Source organism: Xyrauchen texanus, chromosome 30 (assembly GCF_025860055.1).
Source record: "Xyrauchen texanus isolate HMW12.3.18 chromosome 30, RBS_HiC_50CHRs, whole genome shotgun sequence".
In the NCBI taxonomy this organism is placed as follows: Eukaryota; Metazoa; Chordata; class Actinopteri; order Cypriniformes; family Catostomidae; genus Xyrauchen; species Xyrauchen texanus.
In genome coordinates, this window is record NC_068305.1 from 14496859 (window position 1) to 14519104 (window position 22246).

Genomic DNA, 22246 nt, shown 5'->3' on the forward strand with positions numbered 1-22246 from the left:
CATTAGTTCATGTTAACTACAGTAATGTTGTTAAATAATATTAACAAATGTAACCTTTTTGTGAAGATTTACTGTAATTTCACTGTGTGGGGCATAAACATATAACCGCAGCATATAACTTGCAAAAGTGTGGCAAAACTTTTGTATTGGCCGATCTTGGTGTTAAAAAATAGGAAATCGTATTGACCTAAAATTTCCTGATAGTTTCACCACTAGTGTTTAATTAGTCCATCCGTCCGTCCGTCCGTCCATCCATCCATCCAATAGTTGCCTCTAATTTCACATAGCTACAGATATTTTTTCATTTAAGGACAGTTTGGCCTATAAAAGAGCAAATAAACATTGTTTTGATGAACTCTTTCATTCTTACTTGCCTGTTGATGAATAAAATCGGCAATCGGAATCGGCAATGAAAAATCACAATCGTGCATCCTTATTGAAAATTATCTAATAATTTACTCGCCCTCATGCCAAACCTAGATGTGTATGAATTTATTTTTAAGGCAGAAAAGTCCAGCTCTGTAGGTCCATACAATGCAACTGGATGGTGGCCAGAACCTTGAAGGTCCAAAAAGCACAAAGGCCGCAAAATCCAAAAAGGAATCCTTACGACTCCAGTTTTTAAATCTAATGGAGAGATGTGATAAGTGTGGGTGAGAAACGGATCAAAATTTAAGTCCTTTTTAACTGTAAATGTCCACTTCCACTTTCTCTTCCCGTTCTTCTTTTGTTTTTTGGTGATTCGCATTCTCGTGAATATCACCACCTACTGGTCTCCACATACATATGGATCTGTTTCTCTCCAACACACATCATATCACTTCTGAGGACATTGATTGAACCACTGGAGTCATATGGATTACTTTTATGCTGCCTTCATGTGCTTTTTTTGAGCTTCAGCTTTTTGGAACCTGTTGACTTGCATTGTTTGGACCTACAGAGCTGAAATATTCTTCAAAAAATCTTGGTGTTCTGCAGAAGAAAGTAATTCACACATCTGGGATGGCATGAGAGTAAATAATGAGAGAATTTATGTTTGAGTGAACTATACCTTAAGTCATGGAAGTGGAACAAACAAGAAAAGTGCAAAATGCTTGACTTGCTTTTGGCATGAATCCAATCTTTTATACTGATCTTTCACTGTGTTTTTCTGTTTCCACTCTCTCCTGTCTTCTCCTCCTGCATCAGATGTTCATCAAGTACATAAAGGTTAGCGTTCTTCTCTCTCAATGCATTGTAATGCTGCTTTGATTGACAGGACTCAGATACTTGATCACACTTCCTTGATCACTTAAATACACTCATTCACATATATCCATATATGCATCTTTTCTCACACTTTCTGGAAAATTCCAGAAAATTATGTCATGTCTTTAGACATTTAGCTAATTAGCTTCTGTTTGGTGCAAAAACTGCAAATCAATCCTATAACAACCACAAAGGACCTTGTGAAGATGCTGGAGGAAACTGGTAGACAAGTATCTATATCCACATTAAAATGAGTCCTGAAAGGACACATAACCTGAAAGGTTGATCAGCAAGGAAGAAGTCACTGCTCCAAAACTGCCATAAAAAAAGCCAGACTACAGTTTTTAAGTGCATATGGGGACAAAGATCTTACTTTAGGAGAAATGTCCTCTGGTCTGATGAAACAAAATTTGAACTGTTTGGCCATAATGAACATTGTTATATTTGGAGGGAAAGGGTGAGGCTTGCAAGCCGAAGAACACCATCCCAACCGTGAAGTATGGGGGTGGCAGCATCATGTTGTGGGGGTGCTTTGCTGCAGTAGGGACTGGTGCACTTCACAAAATAGATGGCATCATGAGGAAGGAAAATTATGTGGATATATTGAAGCAACATTTCTAGACATCAGCTAGGAAGTTAAAGCTTGGACCCTAATCATACCTCCAAATTTGTTGCAAAATGGCTTAAGGACAACAAAGTCAAGGTTTTGGAGTGGCCATCACAAAGCCCAGACCTCAATCTGAAAGAAAATTTTAAATAAATAATTCTCTCTACTAGTATTCTGGCCTTTCACATTCTTAAAATAAAGTAGTGATTCTAAATGACCTAAGACAGGGAATGTTTTCTATAATTAAATGTCAGGAATTGGGAAAAACTTATAAAGAAACTTGTCTTTTTACTTTTCTGTAGGTTGAGCTGCTCTCCCATTTTGGATCTGAACACTTCTGCCCCCTCAGCCTTATCAGGTAGGTTGAATTCCCCCAAACTCTACATATTTTTTTTCTTCTTTTTCTTCTTTTTAATGACACATCAGATTGAAATGAAAAGACATTGGCCAAGCATTCACATCTGCATTTGCATATACTGTATGAGCATAAGAGTATGTTTTTGGCCTAAGGCATGCTTTGAGGGATTTTTGGTATGTATCATATGTATTACGTATTAAGAAAACATAAAAAACTGCACATTAAATACTTAATTGTTAATTTCCATGCTGATATTACTTCTTAAAACAGTTATGATATCAGTCATACAGTTTCTAGAATCAGAGCAATAATGCACAGCAACATTATACCATAATGAGTTACAGGCCTATTCAGATTTAATGATTCTTTTTGAATTTACTATTTAAATTTCATGGAGAAGGACAAATTATTTAAAATTAGGGCTTTTACAAAAGTTCTTGAGCAGAGTGTATAGTTAATCTCTGTTCTGCCTCTGGCTCCTCTCTGGTCCATTTGCATTGGCAGGAGATTTAATCTGGGTCAGAGGTCCATATAGGGGCAGGTCTGACAGCACTTCATGAGGCACATACTCTCCCATTATAAGGAAATTACTGTATATACTGTGGGAGGCAAACAAAACACCAGAAAAGAAAAATCCTTCTTCCCAAGTGACCTTGTTCTGTACTAACCAAGCTTTCACTAAACATTTGGTCTGATTTTCTTCAGTTGACCTCTACGGATCCTAACTAGCGAGTCACAAGTAGCTCCTTTTCAGATCAGTTTAGTAGAAATTATATTATAATACATCATGTGGCCATCAGTGTGGTTGAGTACAAATCTACTGCATTAACATTTATTAATATACTGTACAGATCGAAATTCCCACTTATTTCTCCTTTACTGAGAATGCTGGATATCTATATATTTTCTTTTACTGCAGTTACCCCCTCCATAACTGGCCACTGATGATATAAAGGGTGCCATAAAACATGATTTTAAGATCTCCTCTAACCTGGCTAAAGGCCAGAGTGATGTAGGCTTAGTTTTTTTGTGGAACTCATAGAGAACTTGTGCTGATGAGTACAGTGGGCTTTGCATCTTTTATCATGCAGGGCTGTGAGTTCTTTAATATGGATACAGTTTTATATTTTTACACATTCCATTGTTATCAACACCCCCCACTTTTATATACACAGTTTTTCAATCCTTCTCCTATTTCTGTAATATTCCTCCATGTTCTACTTTCAAGTATTTGATCTGTGTTGGCCATCTGTATTTTGTGTATATCAGGGTGTTTGGCACCAGTATGGTGGAGGAGTATGACGAGATAGCCGACTCTCAGTACACCTTAGAGAGAGCTGAGTATCTAGATGAAGACTATGGTGAGATGATCTCTCTCAATGCTCACCACAAACTTACAACCCCACTGCTCTTTATGTGTGTACTGTACATGCATAATATTGTCTGTGTTTTCCTCAGTTAAACTAATGGTTAAAGGAGATGTTTACCCATAAATGAACATTTTGGCATCATTTACATACCCTTATGTTGTTACAATCCTGTATGAGTTCTTCCATGGAACACAAAAGAAGATAAACTGCAGAATCTCGAAACTGCTCTTGTCCACACATTGAAAACACATGGTGACCAGGGGCTGTTCAGCTCCAAAAATCACAAAGCACTATAAAAGTAATGCATTAAACTTGTACGCTATATATGATGTTTATGAAGCCATTTGATACCATTTTTGTGATGATCAGACTGAAATTGAAGTTATTATTCACTGAAAATCACCTGCGCTGTAGTTAAAAAAATAAAATAAATCGAATTCGCACTTGCGTGTATTCAAACTTCAAACCATGAATTGCAATCTATTACAGAATGTGAGAATTTGTGACCACGTTTACATGCACTTAATTGTTTTTCATATATTGGAAGCCCCACTATTGCAGCACAATCCCGCTGCAGGTTGCAATGGAAAGTTCAATAAACAAACACCGCAACAACTCCAGAATATTTGGAAATAAAGCAAAGCAACAGTCAATGAAATAGCGAAGTCTACCTCAGATGCCTTGTTTGTTATTTACACAAGCGTCACAGGGAAATTGTGTTGCTGTGGAGCTGCTTACTGACATGTATACGTGAGTAAAAAGTATGGTGCTTATTTCTCGCAATAAGCCACTTTCTGTTGTCCATGTAAATGTCATCAGTGGCATTTGCTATCATTGACCTCAAACCTTCAAATGCCAAGTATGAATATGCTCAAGGCTCAAGCTTGAATGAGATTTGAGTTTGGAATTACACAAGCGTGAGTAAATGATGACGGTATTTAAATTTTTGTGTGAATTATCCTTTTAAATACAGTGCGCAACACACTGTCAGTTATTTACCTCAGTGACACTATATATATATATATATTATTTTAACTGAATTAATACAAATATTTTCAGTATAATTGATTTGCCTTTAGTAATGTGTTGCTTTGGGTTTTTTCCAGTTGTTCTGCATGTCAATTGGCTAATGCTATCTTCTTAATCCTAGACTTTCATTTGACAGATTACCCTCCCGGCTACTTACCATCAGAGGACAAGACATCAAAGAATCTGCTGGGCTCTGCCACAAGTATGTCCTGTTCCTCCATATACAGTTTCCTTAGCAATTTTGGCAAAAATAAATAAAATTCACCAGAAGTGCCTTAGTATATTTATAATTGTGACGAAACCGTCAGTTGCACTTCATACTTCTTCCCGAAATGCCAGTTGATCATATCACTTTTGCACAAGACACTAGTGGCAGTTATTTCCACAAGCTGTTGATTTATGATTTTGTTTGTGATTTCAGTGTAGAAGAGGTATTCCAGGAGAACCTGTTGAGAAATCTTTCTATAAACTTGTACATACTTTAACATTCAAGGAAGTTGTCTGGCCCCTGCCTCAGTTCCAGCTTTTCTTTTTAAGTAGTTTCAGTCTCCTCCAATTCTATAATGATGGAAAACAATGCAGCACAATAGACATTTTGTACACATTCGGTTTGTGACAAATATGATTGTGCTTTCACACACGTACTGGCAACACACACACACACACACACACACACACACACACACACACACACACACACACAGTCTTTCTTAAAAAAGCATGGAGACCTCCAGGGACAGGCAGAGAACAGAGCATTCAAGTGTGTTGGTACTGTTTGACATTTACCCCAGGTTCTATCGCTCTGTATTTAGGGACACAATTCATCTCTTGTAGTTTTTGTTCATACATATTAATATTGTGCTATTTGCATAATAAGTATGCACATTTGCATATTAAATTACATTTTCTTAAACATTTTTTTTAGATGCAATCATGAACATGGTGAACAATATTGCAGCAAATGTTCTTGGAGGGAAACCAGAGCTTGAGATCAGAGCTGAAATGGAAGGTAAGGACCTGATATCCTCCCTGTGGTTAAATGTATTAAAATCCCCCTGGTCTAAGTCTTTTTAGCTCAACAGCACAGTGAAATTACTCCATTTAGTAGCTCACCTTTGCTTGGCAGCTGTTTGTGACTATTGAGGGCTGTCACCATGCCAACAGTGCTAGAACTGTGAGGCCTGGCAGTGAATGAACGTCTTTGACAGGTTCTGTAGCTCCGCTTGCCAACATCAAACTCCCAGGGTGTTTGTGTGAGTTTGTGTGTGTGTCCCCCAAGAGAGCTAGTACAAAATGCTATTCAAATAAGCTTGTGGCTTTCCTACATGCAGAAGTGAAGTTTAAAAACTCTGCTGCTCTGTACCAATACCATAAACAGTTTGACTGTGGGCGTCTATTTAAAATATTCAACAATATATTTTTTGTATAGCTCTTGAGAGATTGCAGTCAAATGAATCACTTGTATTAGAAAAGTTTATATTAAGTTTGTAAAAGGTAAAGCAAATTTTTTTATGGTTAGATAGTGGTTGACTGATATCGAGAGAGTAGGGTGGCCAATAGCCAAAGTAATGCTGATATACATAAAATGATTTAATGATAGCAAATGTAATGTACACAAAAATTAGCTAACTGATCAAATAACGTGTATACCAATAGAATCAATAGCCAATGGACTGGTCCTACCTGTTGGTAAACCTACTGACAGGTTTGGTCTTTTCAGAATGACTTACTCCTGATAATTTGGTGCCATCATATTTTAAAGAGTGTCTTTTGTAGAAGTATGCAAGAGAAGGTTCCTGTTTTTATAATTAAACATGACCATTACACAAATATTCTAAGTAATGTAATCTGCCCAGTTGCAAAGATACACTAGATATGTTACAGTGAGATTGCTGCTATAATTAACCATTTGTTGCAAAACATCTGTCAGTTCAAGGCTGTCTCTACCGTGTCTTTATTTGTCCTGTGTTGCTCTGGATAAGTTTAAACCATGCCATGTATTTGTTTAATTTCAGCCTATCAAGAGTTCTTCACCTGTTTCTAGTTAAGGGCACAATTGTGTTTGTTTGTTTGTGTGTGTTTGATGTTGACTAATGGGGGTAGGTTTGTCTGAACAATGGCACTCGTTGTGTTGAGGTAAGGGAGTGTGGAGACCAATGTTCGCCTCCTCATTTTCTCTCCATCCTTCTTGCTTACTGTCAAAATCTGTTCTCTCTTATTCTGTCTTCTCTCTTCAGGAAACATGTCCTCTGGGACAGAAAACATCACCCAGATGTCAGCAGAAACCACACTTACTCCAGAACCCACCCCCACTGAACAACCAGCTATGTAAGTCTCATACACACCTTGCTCATCAAGCACATTAAAACTCCAAATGCTTACTCAATACTGAGCCCCGAGCAAGTAAGCATATTCCAGCACAAACTGGTTTTAACTGTTTGATCACATATCAATTCAACAACTAAGTCTTTTAATGCAGTAAGAGGTTATATATCTCTAATAAGCTATAGCTGCTGCATAACCGAGGGACAAATGTACTGCAACAAAGGTTGAACATTCATTTAATCAGATTATACATTTTAAGGATAATTAAAAATTTTTACTTTCCTAATACAGTTTCCTGGTCTTGTCTTGCACGATTCATCGGTACCTTTGTCTTCCTTTTTTTTTTTTTTTTTATCATCACTAAATAATTTGCTCCACTTCTAAAATGACTTTGTTTTTTGGCTTACATCACCTAGTCTGTGTGAGCGGGGAAAATAATGTTAACCAATAGCCAAATAGCTATCTGGACTTTGTTTTAGGTTACTGTTGTTGTTAATGCAGCCTTTCTAAAATTGTAGTGCAGTAATGTAGCGCACCTCAAAGGGATAGTTCACCGAAAAATAAAAATTTTGTCATTATTTACTTCCATCCTAGGTGTGTATGACATTCTTTCTTCAGCAGAAAATATTTGAATAACTATAAATCACCGCTTCCGGTCAGCGGCAGTATGCGTGTAAACGAGACGGCTTAATTCACGCGCTCTCATGTGTTACTAATTTGCATTGGCATGTTACGGACGTCTTTCGGTTGAGACACCAAAACCAGTGAATCTTCTGTACAGCGTTGCTCCTACTCAGTTGTAAACCGCTGTTCGCATGTGAGTCAGTTCTTGCATAAACATGCCAACGTGATTACGTCACTAATGCATACTGCTGCAGGCAGGAAGAAATTAAATATTAAATATTATTTATTATCTTAAACATTGATCTTTTTCAAATCGGATCACTTCATTAGACATACATTTAACCACTGAGTTGTATGGATGAAGTTTATGCTGACTGTCTGTGATTTGTTGAGCTTCAAAAATCTGATCACCATCCACAAATGTGTTCTGCTGAAGAAAGTCATTCACTGGGATTTTATGAGGGTAAGTAAATGATGAGAAAATTGTAATTTTTGGTTGAACTAACCATTTATCTAATGTTATTTAAGATAATGGCAAATATCGATAGATTTTAAAAGAAAACGTTTCCTCATCAGGAGTGTTTCAGGAGGGAAGAAGTCCTCCATAATTGACAATAAAGTTTTATACATGTATGGCTTCATTCCGCTCTGGAATGCCCACTTTTTCACAATCTGATCAATTCCTGCTGGATAAACTCAAGTCCTGCCCTGCAGTCTTTTCTCTATGAATATTCTGTTTTACTCAGAAGTACAATGGGTTGTGAATACGATTTCATGTTGACTTGAAACGCATTCAGTGAATACGGCATATTTTTTGTAGAGATGCACCGATCGACCGGCCAGGGACCGGAATTAGCCGATTTTCCGCATGCCCGGACCGGTGACTGGCCGGTCAGCCTCACGTCTTTCCGATTCCAAGCCGGTCCGTTTTGTTGTCAGCGGCGCAGGCAATAACATCACAGCCACAAGTAAACATGTCATTGGCGTGGAAGATCTTCACTGTGAGTGAAGAATACATAAAGTTCGAAATTTGTAATAATTGTAAGGCCAAAGTAAACCGTGGGGGAACCACCACAATAACTTTCGGAACAACAAACCGAATTAGACATTTAAAACACCATCACCCAGCTGAAAATGCCCATTTAAAAAAGAAGCTAAAAAGTTAAAGCGGCCAGAGCTCAGAGCCAGCCACAAGTCAGCAGCCTCTCCTATCATTCCTTGGTATGAGCAGCGAAAAGACCAAAGCAATTACGTGGAAAATTATGGAATTCATGGCCCTGGATGACCAGCCGTTCTCCATAGTTGAGGACAAAGGGTTCAGAAATCTGATAAATTTCCTCGATACAGAGTAGGAGGTACTTTCCGACGTCGCGATGCCCGAGTTGTTTAATCTCGTGTCATGTCACACACGCAGCCTGTTATCTGTCAACATTTGGGTACACAAATCCGGGAGAGGGGAAGTGGGGTGCTGGATGGCAGAGGCAGCTAAATACATACAAATTGTGCTATTGTGATTTAATGTGCTGAGTAATGTAATTTTTCCCACCATGTCCGATATTAAAATCAGTGCATCACACATTGCAAAAAGCGTGGGCATTGTCGATATGGCTTCGGGATATCAAATTAAATTCTTCCATGTATATTTTGTTTTTTTCACCGGAGCACCAGTTGATTCTTCTCCCCATCTACCAGTAATGCTTGATTTAACATCCCGCGTCTACTACCTGCGTGGATATCAACTGATATTTGGACATCTAACGTAAGTTGAGCGTTTTGGACATCTTTGGAAATGTTTTGTTAGACGAGTAATAAAGAGAAAAGTCCATTTGCAGTTAATTGTTATTTCTACCTCTTTCTAGTCACAGAGCACTTTATTTTGAGAGTTGTTTAAGTGAGAGAAGATCCTGTAACTTAGTGCAGTTTGGGGGAAATTGTTATGTTTAATAATTTATTTTATTATGAAAATAAAATTTAGCATTGAAGAAAGGTAGATTTTGTTTGTATATGCGGTCAATAATGGTTCTTAGTAAGAAAATTGGAATCGGAAAAAATCGGTATCGGCAGGTCACACTTGTAAAAAAATCGGAATCGGCCAAGAAAATTGCAATCGGTGCATCTCTAATTTTTAGATATTCACAGTACTTGAAATTTCCATTACGAGACAAGAGATTTAAGTGTTTCCATTCCCTATCTTCCTGCCTCCAGTCTGGACCCTCTTGAGTTAGATCCCACTCTAGCAAAAGAGGACGCCGAGGTTACTGATCTTGTAGCTTCTTCAGTTCCTCCCCAAGAGGAGAGCAGGGTCGTCATTCTTATTAAAGAAGAGGAGGACGAAGAGGCCACCCAACCAACGGTAACCCTGCTGGAAGAGGACATTGAGGAGGAGTGGAGACAAGCAGACATCTGGGAGAAAGAGAGTGCCTTTTACTGTGGGCACCTCTCGACTTTGTCCTGCTTGGCGTCTTTGCACGAGCACTTTTATTGCTACTGTTCGGCAGCTTTAGCACTACACCGCCAGCGTAGAGACTGCCGCCACAAAGCACAGCGCACACAACCCAACACAGACACAAAAACTGCTCCTCAGCAGCCCCTCCCTGCCACCACCACCATGACCCAAGAGCCCCCTGTGCTCTCCGAGAAGCTTCCAGAAGCAGAGAGCCCCTCTCAGGCGCAAGCCGAGAGAATTTCACCCACTGAAACAGTAACTGTTCCGCCTCAGCCTTCCAGCGGAGAGTCCTCGGTCACCAACCAGCTCCCTCCTGAAACCATCCTGTTGGAGCCCAGTCGCACCTCCACCCTTCACCCACATAGCTTCTCTGACACCCCCACCCAAAGCATCCCTGAGTCCCTACCGCCGGGAGAGCCCATGGACCAGCGTCCGCAGTACCATGAGAACATCCCAGAGACCCATACCCCTGTCAGCATCTGCAGCAGCACCAGCAGTGCCCCGACTCCCAGTGCCACCTCCTCCATGCTCCTCTCCACCACCACTGAACATCACAGCATGGATATGGAACCCCCTAAACTGGAGCTCCCTACCAAAGAGCAGCCAGTTCAGCCACTGCCCACCCACACTCGGCCTGCTGATATCCCGCCTCCTACTGAGCTCCCAGTCTCAGCTCCAGAGGCCTCTGACGACATTAAGGCCACAGGGTTGGAAGACCCGCACCATGGTGCTGTGGCTTCCCAACCAGAGGTCTCTGAATTCCCTCCATCTCAACAAGAGGAGACTGTAGACGACATTCTGCTCAGCCAGACAGGACCACACCGGACTGCTGGGGAGTTTTACGCAGAACAGCCAAATGCAGAAATTGGCCATAGTAATGGAAACGGCAATGGGAATCAGGTGCACGGATCCAACCAGAAGGAATCCGTGTTCATGAGACTGAATAACAGAATTAAAGCACTGGAGATGAACATGTCACTCAGCAGCAGATACCTGGAAGAGCTTAGCCAGAGGTACACAAACACAGACAGTACACACAGGCTACCCAACTCAAGCTAGCTTTGTAGACCACATTTTAGTCAAATATGACCTTCTGATTGATCTGTGCTGCTGTCACTCAGGTATCGTAAACAGATGGAGGAGATGCAGCGAGCTTTCAACAAGACCATCATCAAACTGCAGAACACCTCCAGAATTGCAGAGGAGCAGGTTAATATCAGTCCCACATAGTGGTTGACCGATAGTGGATTTAGCTGATAATGATAACTAAGGTGGTGGAATAGGCAGATAACAGATTAATCAGCAAGTGGTTTTTAAAATTGATTTATAGAAGGTTTCTCAGTCTTTCCTTACTATGACGGTCACAGACATAGAGGCTGCAGGAGTCCAAAATGAATACAATTCCAGATGCAGTGTACAACCAAAAAAAAAAAAAATACATTTTGGTGCATAACGTGAGACTTTTAAATATAAATAAGCCTGAAATACACTTGCTTAATTCTGGACTCTTATTTTTAAATGAAGAATATTTGGCAGTGTTACAATGCTCTATAATTAGGTATTTACCAAATTAAGCTTTTTATAGCCTATATGTTTTGTTTTGAAAACAAGAAACAATAATACCCCCATTTTGACTTGAGCAAAAGGGTTTTTTAACCAGAGACATATTTATCATCCTGTAATGTTTAGTTAGCTGTCATTGATAGAATCTTTGTGTTTTCTGTATGCGCATCTAAGCGATTACTGTTAAAACGCATGCTGGCGCTGGACTGTTAATTTCCGGAGGACGAACCTGGAAGAATTAAAAAACCTATCTGTACCTATCGACATTGATTTTATAGAGGTTGACTAATATATTAGTATTCCTCTTATCGCACAGAACTTTTAAACTAGGCCATAATATGAACTATGACTTTGGATCCTGGAACATACAGTGGCCCCAAAAAGTGTTTGGACACTTAAGCCGCTCTTATTCATGTATGAATGCCTTTGCATTAAACATCAAAGCATCAAACCAAGTGTCTTTTCTTTTTAAAAGAAAGCACAATTTTCATGCAAAACATTTCTTACAGTTTAATTGGCTTTAAATGATGAAACGTTAGATATGCTGTTCAAAATAAAGACGAACATATCTGGAAACTTTCTTGTTTTGAAATATTAGTAGAACATAATTGATGTAATGAACTACACCTGTGGTTACTCTGCTAGGACGCCTGTGTGAAATTGAGGGAAACTGAATTAATATATCCACTATAAATTAACTTGAGACCAGTTAGTTTAAAATCATTGCAGCTTAGAGTGAAGTAATTTCTGAGAAAATCTCTAGAAATATGTTTGCAGATGCCACTTTGTTTGACATTTTGTTATCTTATAGAATTACAGTAATGTATTCTAATGTTGCTTTAGTATCAAAATACTTCTTGGGGCCACTGGGGCATGTGCAGGTTTTCATCTTAACATTTAGATGAACAGTTTGTGTTCTGGATTATATCAGGTCAGTGATGTTAACTTAATCCATGCATCTATGTGTTCAGGACCAGAAACAGACGGAGTCTATTCAGATGTTACAGAGCCAGCTGGAGAATGCCACCAAGATCATGTTGAACCTATCTGCCACTGTTGCCCAGCTACAGAGAGAGGTATACAAACACATACATTTCATTCCTTTCCAGTCTAATGCTTAAAATCACATGCCACCCATTATCAGCATCGGCCGCTTCCTGGGTTTCCATCCAACTGTTTTTATGCACATTTTGAAATTGTGCATAAGAAATCCTAAATGGAAAGCTTAATATGCAAATAAAATGTCTAAATGTACATAAAATGTTATGCGCTAAGTGGAGGTGGATTTTCTAGAGTTTCACATTTTTTCCCCATTTATATTAAATATACAGTGTTTCAAGCCTATTGTACAATCTTTGTGTTTTAGGTGTCTGACAGACAGAGTTATCTGGTGCTGTCTCTGATCCTGTGCCTGATGCTGGGTTTGCTGCTCTGTATGCAGTGCTGCAGGAGCTCGCCCAATCACAACAGCAGCTCAACCATTCCCACGAGCAACCATTACCCCAGCCCTAAGAGGTACACACAACACACAATTGTAACATGAGTTATGAAATTAAAAAAAATGTCATTTGCATTTTCAGAATTCGCAACTAACATTATTTCAATAAAGTACCTAGTTGAAGACTATTCATGACTTATTAGCTGAGTATTTAGCAGTATAGTTAAGTTAATGGATTTAACTACCAGTAGTTGAAGATAGTTATAATGTAATGTTGGTCCTTCTCAGATTTGTTTTACTTAACTGCGTTCAACTACATTCAGAAGAATGAAGAATGCCTCTCTCTTATTCTCAGGTGCTTTTCCTCATATGATGATATGAGTCTGAAACGGAGAGTGTCTTGCCCTCTTGTCCGTTCTAAGTCAGTTCAGCTGCCTACATCAGTAGGTAAGAGTCACCTTTGCCCCAAGAGTTTTGGTGTCAGAGCTCTCTCTTTTTTTCTGACTTCCCTCTTTCCCACCCCTTTTTTCATGTAACACACTTTGTTTCACTCTGCTGTAGTTCTTGACTTGTCATTTTTAACCAGACCCAATTCTGCCATATTAATTTGCTACAGCTTGAGAACCCAGCACGGATGCCCACTAACATCACACCTTCCAACTTAACGTGTGGCTTACATTGTGTGCTCTCATTTTGGCTGCTCTTCTCAGAAGAATCAGGCCTTTTGTTTTCCATGCCGCACAGATAGCCAGATCAGTTTACAGCTTGAACCTAGTTGTGATTCCAGCTGTAAATTTTTTCATGATGTCTGGCGATGGTTCAATATCAGCCTGACTTAAACTGGAGCACATAGTGATTTGAAGCTGACACTCACAAAAAATTCCCTGATCAAATACAGTGACCCCAAAAAGTATTTGGACAGTTAAACCACCAAAATGCCTGAATGTCACTGTGTTAGATAACAAAGTTGCAATGGCGAACAGATTATGCCAGAACTTTTCTCGCAACTAACTTCTGAGCCATATTTGAAATGAGTTTTAAAGGGATAGTTCACCCAAAAATTTAAATTCTCTCATTATTTCCTCAACTTCATACCATCTCAGATGTGTATGACTTTCTCTGGCATAACACAAACAAAGGTTTTTAGAAGAATATCTCAGCTCTTTATGTCCATACTATGCAAGTGATTGGGATCAGACCTTTTGTAGCTCCAAAAACCACATAGGAAACAGAGAAGTAATCCATATGGCCCCAGTGGTTAAGTCTATATGTTCAGAAGCGATGGAACGGGTGGGTGAGAAACAGATCAATATTGAAGTAATTTGTTTTATACTATAAATCTCCACTTTCACTTCATGTGGTGCCGGTTTAGTTTCACTTTCACATCTGAAAGTGGAGATTTAGAGTAAAAAGGACTTAAATATTAATCTGTTCCTCACCCACACCTATCATATCACTTTTGATGATATAGATTTAAACACTGGATCCACTGATTACCTTTATGCTGCCTTCGTGTGCTTTTTGGAGCAACAAAGGTTTGATCACCATTCACTTGCATTCAGTTGTATGGACCAACAGAGCTGAGATATTGTTTCTAAAAAAATCTTCTTTTGTGTTCTGCTGAAGAAATATGTCACGAGGGTAAGTAAATTATGAGAATCTTTATTTTTGAGTGAACTATTCCTTAACTAACAAGTCTCAGTACTGTTTTAGTGGATGCAAGTCAGTTTCCCACAAATTCACATAGGTGTCTCAAGAGCAACCACAGGTGTAGTTCATCATATTACCTATGGACATTTTTTGACATGTTCCACTTAATTTTGAACAGTACATCTATTGTGTTTATCATTGACAACCTGGCAAAACCACCTAACTTGTTGTGAAATCTTTTGCTTGAAAGTGTGCTTTTTCTTACAAAAAAAAAACAAAATCCACTGTCTTTATATTTTATCAAATGCAGTGACATTCATGTGTTAAGTGTGGTGCAAGTATATCCATTGTATACCCTGTGTAACTTTTAAGCATAAAACATACAAAAATTGGACATTTACAAAAATCTCAGACCAGAGATGTAGCTTTAAACACTCTAATACAACATACACAGCCAGATAAACAAATCAGTATACACTAAATACCAGATTCTTCTTATTCTTTCTGGGGTTTTTTCTTTCATCCTTTATTCCTCATATTTTGCTTCAGCATGTGAGTCTGTGTGTGTTGGAGCATGCAAACATGCCTTTGGGTCATCAGTGGTTTGTATTTATGAGGCAGAGGTTGGATATTTTTAGCACATGATGCTTTTGGCTGGCACATGTTAGACATTTGCAAGTAGTAACAATGAAATATTAGTTTGCACTCAATGCAACATGGAGTGATGCATATACACAATACTGTATGTGAAGACAAATTCAATATTGAAATGATTCAAAATGACCAAATTATGCAAACTATTTATGCTGCGTTCAAGGGCAGATTTGTTTCTGAAAAGTGGAATGAGATTCAACAGTGTGGATTAGAATTTAATAACAATTTTACCTGTAAAGAACTGCAGCAAGGTGCTTTAAAAAGTCACTATAAGTTGAGCTACTACTTGCAAGGGCTGTCATGCTTGTGTTCTAGTTTGCCATTCCATTCCGTTAACCTTCCCCCTTCTCTCCCCTCTTTAGTAGGTCCTGATGACTTGTACATTGTAGAACCTCTAAGATTTTCTCCAGAGAAAAAGGTACGGAGTGTGTTTTGGCAACTGTGTGTATGACAGTAGTAAGACCCACTCACTCCAGGTCTTAATCCTCTTTTAGTAAAGTTTACAGTTACAATAGGTAATAATAAGGACTGCATTAATTACATAAATCATGTCTTATAAGAAATGCACAAATAAATGTAAAGAGCAGTGAGTGTTTTGGAAAGCAGCTCCTTATACTTAGTTTGTCTGACAGACCTTGGAGTTAACCATTTCTTTGCTTACTGAGGATTTGGGGTGGGCATCATAAGGAAGTTAATATATCTGGCTCCACTTTTAACTATTTAAGATTCAGTGAGTGAATTGTACTGATTCAAACTGCTAACTCGTGAGTAGTGAAAGACCGATATATCGGTCAGGCCGATTTATCGGCTGGTATTTGGCCATTTTGCAATTATTGGCATCAGCCGGTTAACCGTGGTCGCTTGGACAATTAACAAAAGTGTTAACTTTCCCTTCTGTCATTTCCAAGATCTACCAATAGATATGTCAATGGATTGTGAACATTTTCTGTTTTCAAGGTTTTTTCAAGTTTATTCAAATTTGAGTAAATATTGACTAAAATAAGTGTTTGTTTCAATTTTGTGTACATCTGATTTGCTGTTGTTAAATTGTATTATGTTTATCAGCATTTGTATTTGCCATATCAGCATCGGCCACTAGCTGGGTTTCCATCCAACTGTTTTTATGCACATTTTGAAATTGTGCATAAGAAATCCTAAATGGAAACGCTTAATATGCCAGTAAACTTTCTAAATGTACGTCAAATTGTATGCGCTAGGAAGAGGTGGATTTACTTGAGTTTCACATTTGTTAAAATGCACATTAAGGTGATGGAAACAGTTTATTCGCAAAACGATGACATGTTTTGACCAGTCTTGCATGTGTTATGATTACAATAGCTTGATGTGACTGGCCCAATGAAGGATAAGACCATGGCACACAATTCTATTAACATAGCGCTTGTCATTTGGAAGTGCTTAACCCCCACAGCTGGTCGATTAAAGTGGGTCCTCACAATCCACCAGAACAGTTTTGAGAGCAGGCACTCCCAGGTATGTGGAGACTGGCGGCATTTGGGCATTGCAGCTATTCCAGCCCCATTATATCAGATATTACACACTTAAAATGAGATACTTGCCCCAATCTTGCAAATAAAACTTTCCCTGAAGCAGCTTAGTCATTCAGCTGCTCCATCATGACGAGGTGGCTCCCTCGTGATAATGTGCAATTATATAGTGGATGGAAACATGCAACATTTTATATATTCTCAATTAAAAAAAAAAAAAGAAAAACAAAAGTGAAATATTTAGATGGAAACCCAGCTTCTGAAATACCCATATCGGTCGAGCACTACTCGTGAGTAGCTCATTTGTTAGTCTTTTTGAGCGATTAATTTAAAAGAACCTGCTCAGATGAGTCATATGTTTGTAAAGTGGACTATACTGGTTGCACTGTAAATGTGTTATGTTTATTATTGTGCCATCAGTTTGTGATTTATGTTGTATCTTTTGAAGTGTTTCATCAAACTCCCTTAGAACCAGGGACTAAAAACTGAATATTTTTCATTTTGGTTCGATCTGAGCAGAAACTGTTGTTTTTTTTATTCCTGTTCCAGCCTCCTTCCCAAATGGTACTGTAACTGGTCAGAACGAAATAAAAGAATGGTTAATAACCCTCTTTAAAAGTTGCAGTGTTTCCAGATTTCACAAGAGAAACAAGGTACCTTTTTTGAAAAAAAAAAAACGAGCTCTAAATTAGGCACTTGCTTCACCCAAAATAAGCTGTAAAAATGTTTTACCATGTGTTACATTTTCAGGACAGAATTCATAAGGGTAGTATATAGCAACCTTATATAAAGTAACATTCTTAATATTAAATGTACCCCTCAAACTTTGAAAAATATTTTAAATTTTAACTTGGCCACCTAAAATAAATGAATAGCCTAAATATCTCTTTCCGGCATGCCTGCAGAATGTTAACGTCACTAAACATCACCTATTTGGGGCCGAATTATTATTTTTTAACATTCGTTTTTTTAAAGAAGTGGTGTGCTTCACAGTAAAAGCGTATGCTTATCGTGTTCTACTAAAAGGAAAGATGCCTCATTTTTTCAGGCAACATGAAGTGTTGTAATTCCTGAACATTTTCTGTGAAAATCCTTTGATCTTTGGTTAATGAAATAATTATCAGAAAACAATTAACCAGTTATTAACCTGTTACCAGCATCACTCCAGAACAATTGAAAGGGATTTCCTTTACATTCCTATTTATAAGCAAAAAAAATAATTAATTTTCACTCCTTGAACCGTTTTTTTTTTTCCTGCTCAGCACAAAGATGGTTACAGCAGCACTACATGTTTAAGTACCCCTCTAAATGTTCTAGACAAAATAATTATTTGAAATCTCTTTGTGTCTTTCAGAAGAAACGCTACAAGACAAAAGGAGGAGACCGAGTGGAGACGCTCCGGCCCTATGTCCCCTCACAGACGGACATTAACGGCGGGCCCAAGTGCAACGGCAAATCTTCTCTTCACTTCCTGCCTTCAGGATTCGATGGCTACTTGTCCACTTGCTCATCAACCAGGGACTGGGCGTCGGAAGGCAGCTCCGAAAGCTTTGTCTCTACACTGTCTGTGGAGTCCTTCGGCAGCGCTCCCTCGATGAATGGACAAGACTCCGCCCTCTGCAGCGGAGATGTCCCGTCCACCATCCCTCCCTCCAAGAGCAAGATAGAGAAGAAGTCTCTAAAACAGTGGCGATCGAAGAATGCCGAGCAGCAGGAGGGGCGGTTTGAGGAGGAAATACTGCACACGCCTCTTCCCGTAACAGTGGGCGTCATGCCGACGCTGGAGGAACTCATGAAGGGAAAAGCAGAACTGGGCGTGGCCACATTTGGAAGGACAGCTGTAACGGGACGAGTTTGAGTTTTTGTAGCCGTGTTACATCGGTATCTGTCATCCGTAAATGACTTAGTGAGTCACTTCACCTGTATCCTAGAATCCGCTTTCATGCTGCCAACTTTCTTTTACTTCCTTAAGCTCACCTTCATTTTGGATCGCTCCAGTGCAGAGTTGAGACTGGCTTCATCTTTCCCCACATCACTACATCCTAGTTTTCAGCACTCCTGATTTATGTGCCTTTTTATTCATTTGAAAATCCTCACAATGAACGACCGGCAGAAATCTAAAGGATCCTTGTTGTTATTGACTTGAACAGAGGTTTATTATTATTATTATTATTCTGGTAAAAAAAATAGGACTGATAAACTTTGCTAGTATGAATGAAACTTGATTTAATGTTCTCCTATCCTTTGTACTGGACCGTTTATGTAGTTATCATCAGCAGGTGGCACTGCAGTGGATGTTAACACCGACTGAGAGGGGAAAGTGTGAACTGTCCAATGCCGGCAGCCATTCTCCAGCCCCTCCTCCACAGAGCACAACACATGTTGCTCCTGGAGTCTGGGATGGCGCTCTTTCAAATTACACTAACATGACCTCAGGTGTCCATTTATTTTCTTTCATCCCCCTTCTTCTCACTCTGTCTTTTCCTTGTTTGTGATGAAAGTAATCGTGTTTTACTTGTGAGTGCATAATGCAATGCCAGTCATTCTATGTGGTTGGTTTGTGGGACCAGTGATGTCAAAGCACAGGGCTTCAATCTAGTGAACAGAGCTGAATGAAGTACAGATCCAGTCCTCTTTCTTGTTGTCTTTATCTTCTCTATTATTAATTTGTCTTTTACAGACAAATTATGTATAAGTTCCTCCAAATTGCACTCTAGTTTGACCAACAAACCCAGACTGGGCCTGAACGAACACATAAATATACACACTTGCATTTATACATATACATCTATGAATATTTACATATTTTCACACCCCAACAGCACCATCATGTGCTCAGTCTCCAGCTCTTTCAGATGTTTACAGCTTGTTATGTGTCTTTAGTAGAGACAACTTAAGAGAAAGAGACTAGTTTGTCATTTATAAACACTTGGTGACATACATTTGTTAATTCTTCCATGCTCTATATGTACACAGGGAGTTTGTAGGGGACATTGTTATTTTAAGAGATGATTATTTATGTATTTATTTATTTAAATGTGACCTGGGCTCTATGAGATCACGGTCATGTAACAAACGAGCTACAACCTCCATGTGTAGAGCTCTCAAGATTTAAAAGATGCATGCAAGTGGTAAGTTACACATACTTGCCTTCCTGTTCTCTAAAATTTTCCTCTTGTATTTTTTTTATTTTTTAGATTTTGATTGAGAAAGCTGGATTCTGAGACACTTTACACTTTCTGAATACATTTTGACTTCTTTAATGACATTCATTATTTTATAAATGTTTTATGTTATTTAATGTATTAATTTGTATCAAAATCTAATAAATATATATATAAAATAATATAAAAATAATTGGCTCTATTGTACATAGCTATAGTTCACCCAAAAATTTTAATTTTCCTTATTTACTCAATCTCATGCCATCCCAGATGTGTATGACTTACTTTCTTCAGCTGAACAAAAGATTTTTAGAAGAATATTTCAGCTTTGTTGGTCCATGCAATGCAAGTGAATGTTGACTGAAACTTTGAAGCTCCACAAAATACATAAAGGTAGCATAAATGTAATCCATACGACTCCAGAGGTTAAATCTGTTTCATCAGAAATGATATGATAGGTGTGGGTGAGAAACATCAATATTTAAGTCGTATTTACTACAAAGCTCCACTTTCACTTTAACATTCTTCTTTTGTATTTGGCGTTTCACATTCTTCATGCATATCGCCACCTACTGGGCAGGGATGATAATTTATTGTAAAAAAAGGTGTTAAATAATGCTTCTGAAGACATGAATTTAATCACTGGAGTCGTATGGATTACTTTTATGCTGCCTTAATGTGCTTTTTGGAGTTTCAAAGCTCTGGTCACTATTCATTTCCATTGTATGGCCCAACAAAGCTGAAATATTCTTCTAAAAATAGTTGTGTGCATTCAGCATAAAAAGGTCATACACATCTGGGATGGCATTAGGGTGAGTAAATAAGATAATTTTTTTTTTATTCTAATTTTTTTAACTTATTGCTATCATGGAGATGTCAGAATTTTATGAGCACATCTGATTCACTCAGCATCTGATTAGTTAATTTGGGTGCTAGAGAAATCTGAATCTGGGATTTGCTGTTCTTTTGGATCTGTTCTGACAAGCTCTGAATTAGTTTCTGGTTTTGAGATAAATTGTAAGAAAGCCAGAGTTCTCATCTTTGTGCATATTATATGCATGTGTCCAACAAAGCAATTGTTCGATTTGTCTTTTGTGATCCACAATCTTTCATGTATATGTAAAGCTTGTACGTAATGTGTGTCCAGTGTCCTCTCTCTCTTCAAATCTCCACACACTCCATGCTGCTCTTAACACACTTTGTATGTGTGTCCACAGGGCCAGAGCAAGGAATTCTGGGCCCTGTGAATATACATTGCTCTGGGCCCCTTACCTATTAAAATAATATGGTTTCAAATTTGTTGTGGGCCCTCCTGGTCCTTTGGGCCACTAGAATCATTACCAGCTTTCAGCCCACTAGCTACGGCCCTGTGTGTCCACTGCTTACTTAGATATTTGAGACTATTTGTCATGTGAATAGGCTGATTTGTCCTAAATGTTTTCTTTCATGCGAATGGTTCCATCATTGACCTTTTATCAAACTGTGGGATTTAAGAATATGATTTTAAGTTTAAATAAAAGGGAAATATTGGGATGGTGTAGAATGGACCATCTCCGTGTGAGACTATGCTGTGATTCTTTTTACTACCTTTTATTATCTTTTTTTATGTTAATTGATCTATGCTCGTGGAGTCGTTTTTGAGTGTGTAAGGATGTTTTCTTGACCAGTGTGTATGTTGAAGAATATTTGGAGATTAATCTTTCCAGTACCCCAGTTAGTATAGACCTCTGCGTGTCTCAGTGATGCAGACTCTCCTGTGCACTTTGGAGAACCTAATACACATGCCTTTGTTTTTCTACTACACCACACCTCGTACAATTGCTTTTCCTTAGTAGGGCGCCCTCTAGTGGCAAGTTCGTTGTATTAATCGTCCGTTAGGTGGCGCCCAAATTCAATCTGATCATGTTTGAGGATGAACAGCACAGTATTTTATTTTTTTGTTTTCCAGAAGCAACTGTAACTAGAGAGGTGTAGTGCCATTAGAAACTGTGAATTTATTAATAAAACACTATGTTGTCTTCATTCAGTGTGTATTTATTAGTTTGTGAATCCTTCACATTTTTGCACACTACAAGAAAAGACTGTGTAATTGTATATACAGGTGCTGGCCATATAATTAGAATAAAAAAGTTGATTTATTTCAGTAATTCCATTCAAAAAGTGAAACTTGGATATTATATTCATTCATTACACACAGACTGATATATTTCAAATGTTTATTTCATTTAATTGTGATGATTAAAACTGACAACTAATGAAAATCCC

At 38.4% G+C, this 22246-nt stretch overlaps 1 protein-coding gene across 7 annotated transcripts in view; it reads left to right on the plus strand.

The window, feature by feature from the left end:
* suco (SUN domain containing ossification factor) overlaps positions 1–21994 on the plus strand; it is an 81586-nt gene extending 59592 nt beyond the window's left edge. The window contains exons 11-23 of one of the 7 annotated variants that reach the window (XM_052098743.1): positions 1189–1209; positions 2158–2213; positions 3483–3574; positions 4734–4814; positions 5538–5621; positions 6850–6940; positions 9767–11020; positions 11129–11216; positions 12542–12646; positions 12937–13085; positions 13364–13455; positions 15675–15730; positions 18172–21994. In XM_052098743.1, the coding sequence (XP_051954703.1) occupies positions 1189–1209; positions 2158–2213; positions 3483–3574; positions 4734–4814; positions 5538–5621; positions 6850–6940; positions 9767–11020; positions 11129–11216; positions 12542–12646; positions 12937–13085; positions 13364–13455; positions 15675–15730; positions 18172–18675 (2673 nt within the window). In that variant the 3' untranslated portion in view covers positions 18676–21994. Of the gene's footprint in view, positions 1–1188; positions 1210–2157; positions 2214–3482; positions 3575–4733; positions 4815–5537; positions 5622–6849; positions 6941–9766; positions 11021–11128; positions 11217–12541; positions 12647–12936; positions 13086–13363; positions 13456–15674; positions 15731–17366 lie in introns of all 7 variants that reach the window. The other 6 variants (XM_052098744.1, XM_052098745.1, XM_052098748.1 and 3 more) reach the window with 6 other exon arrangements.
* Positions 21995–22246: the final 252 nt, after the last annotated feature.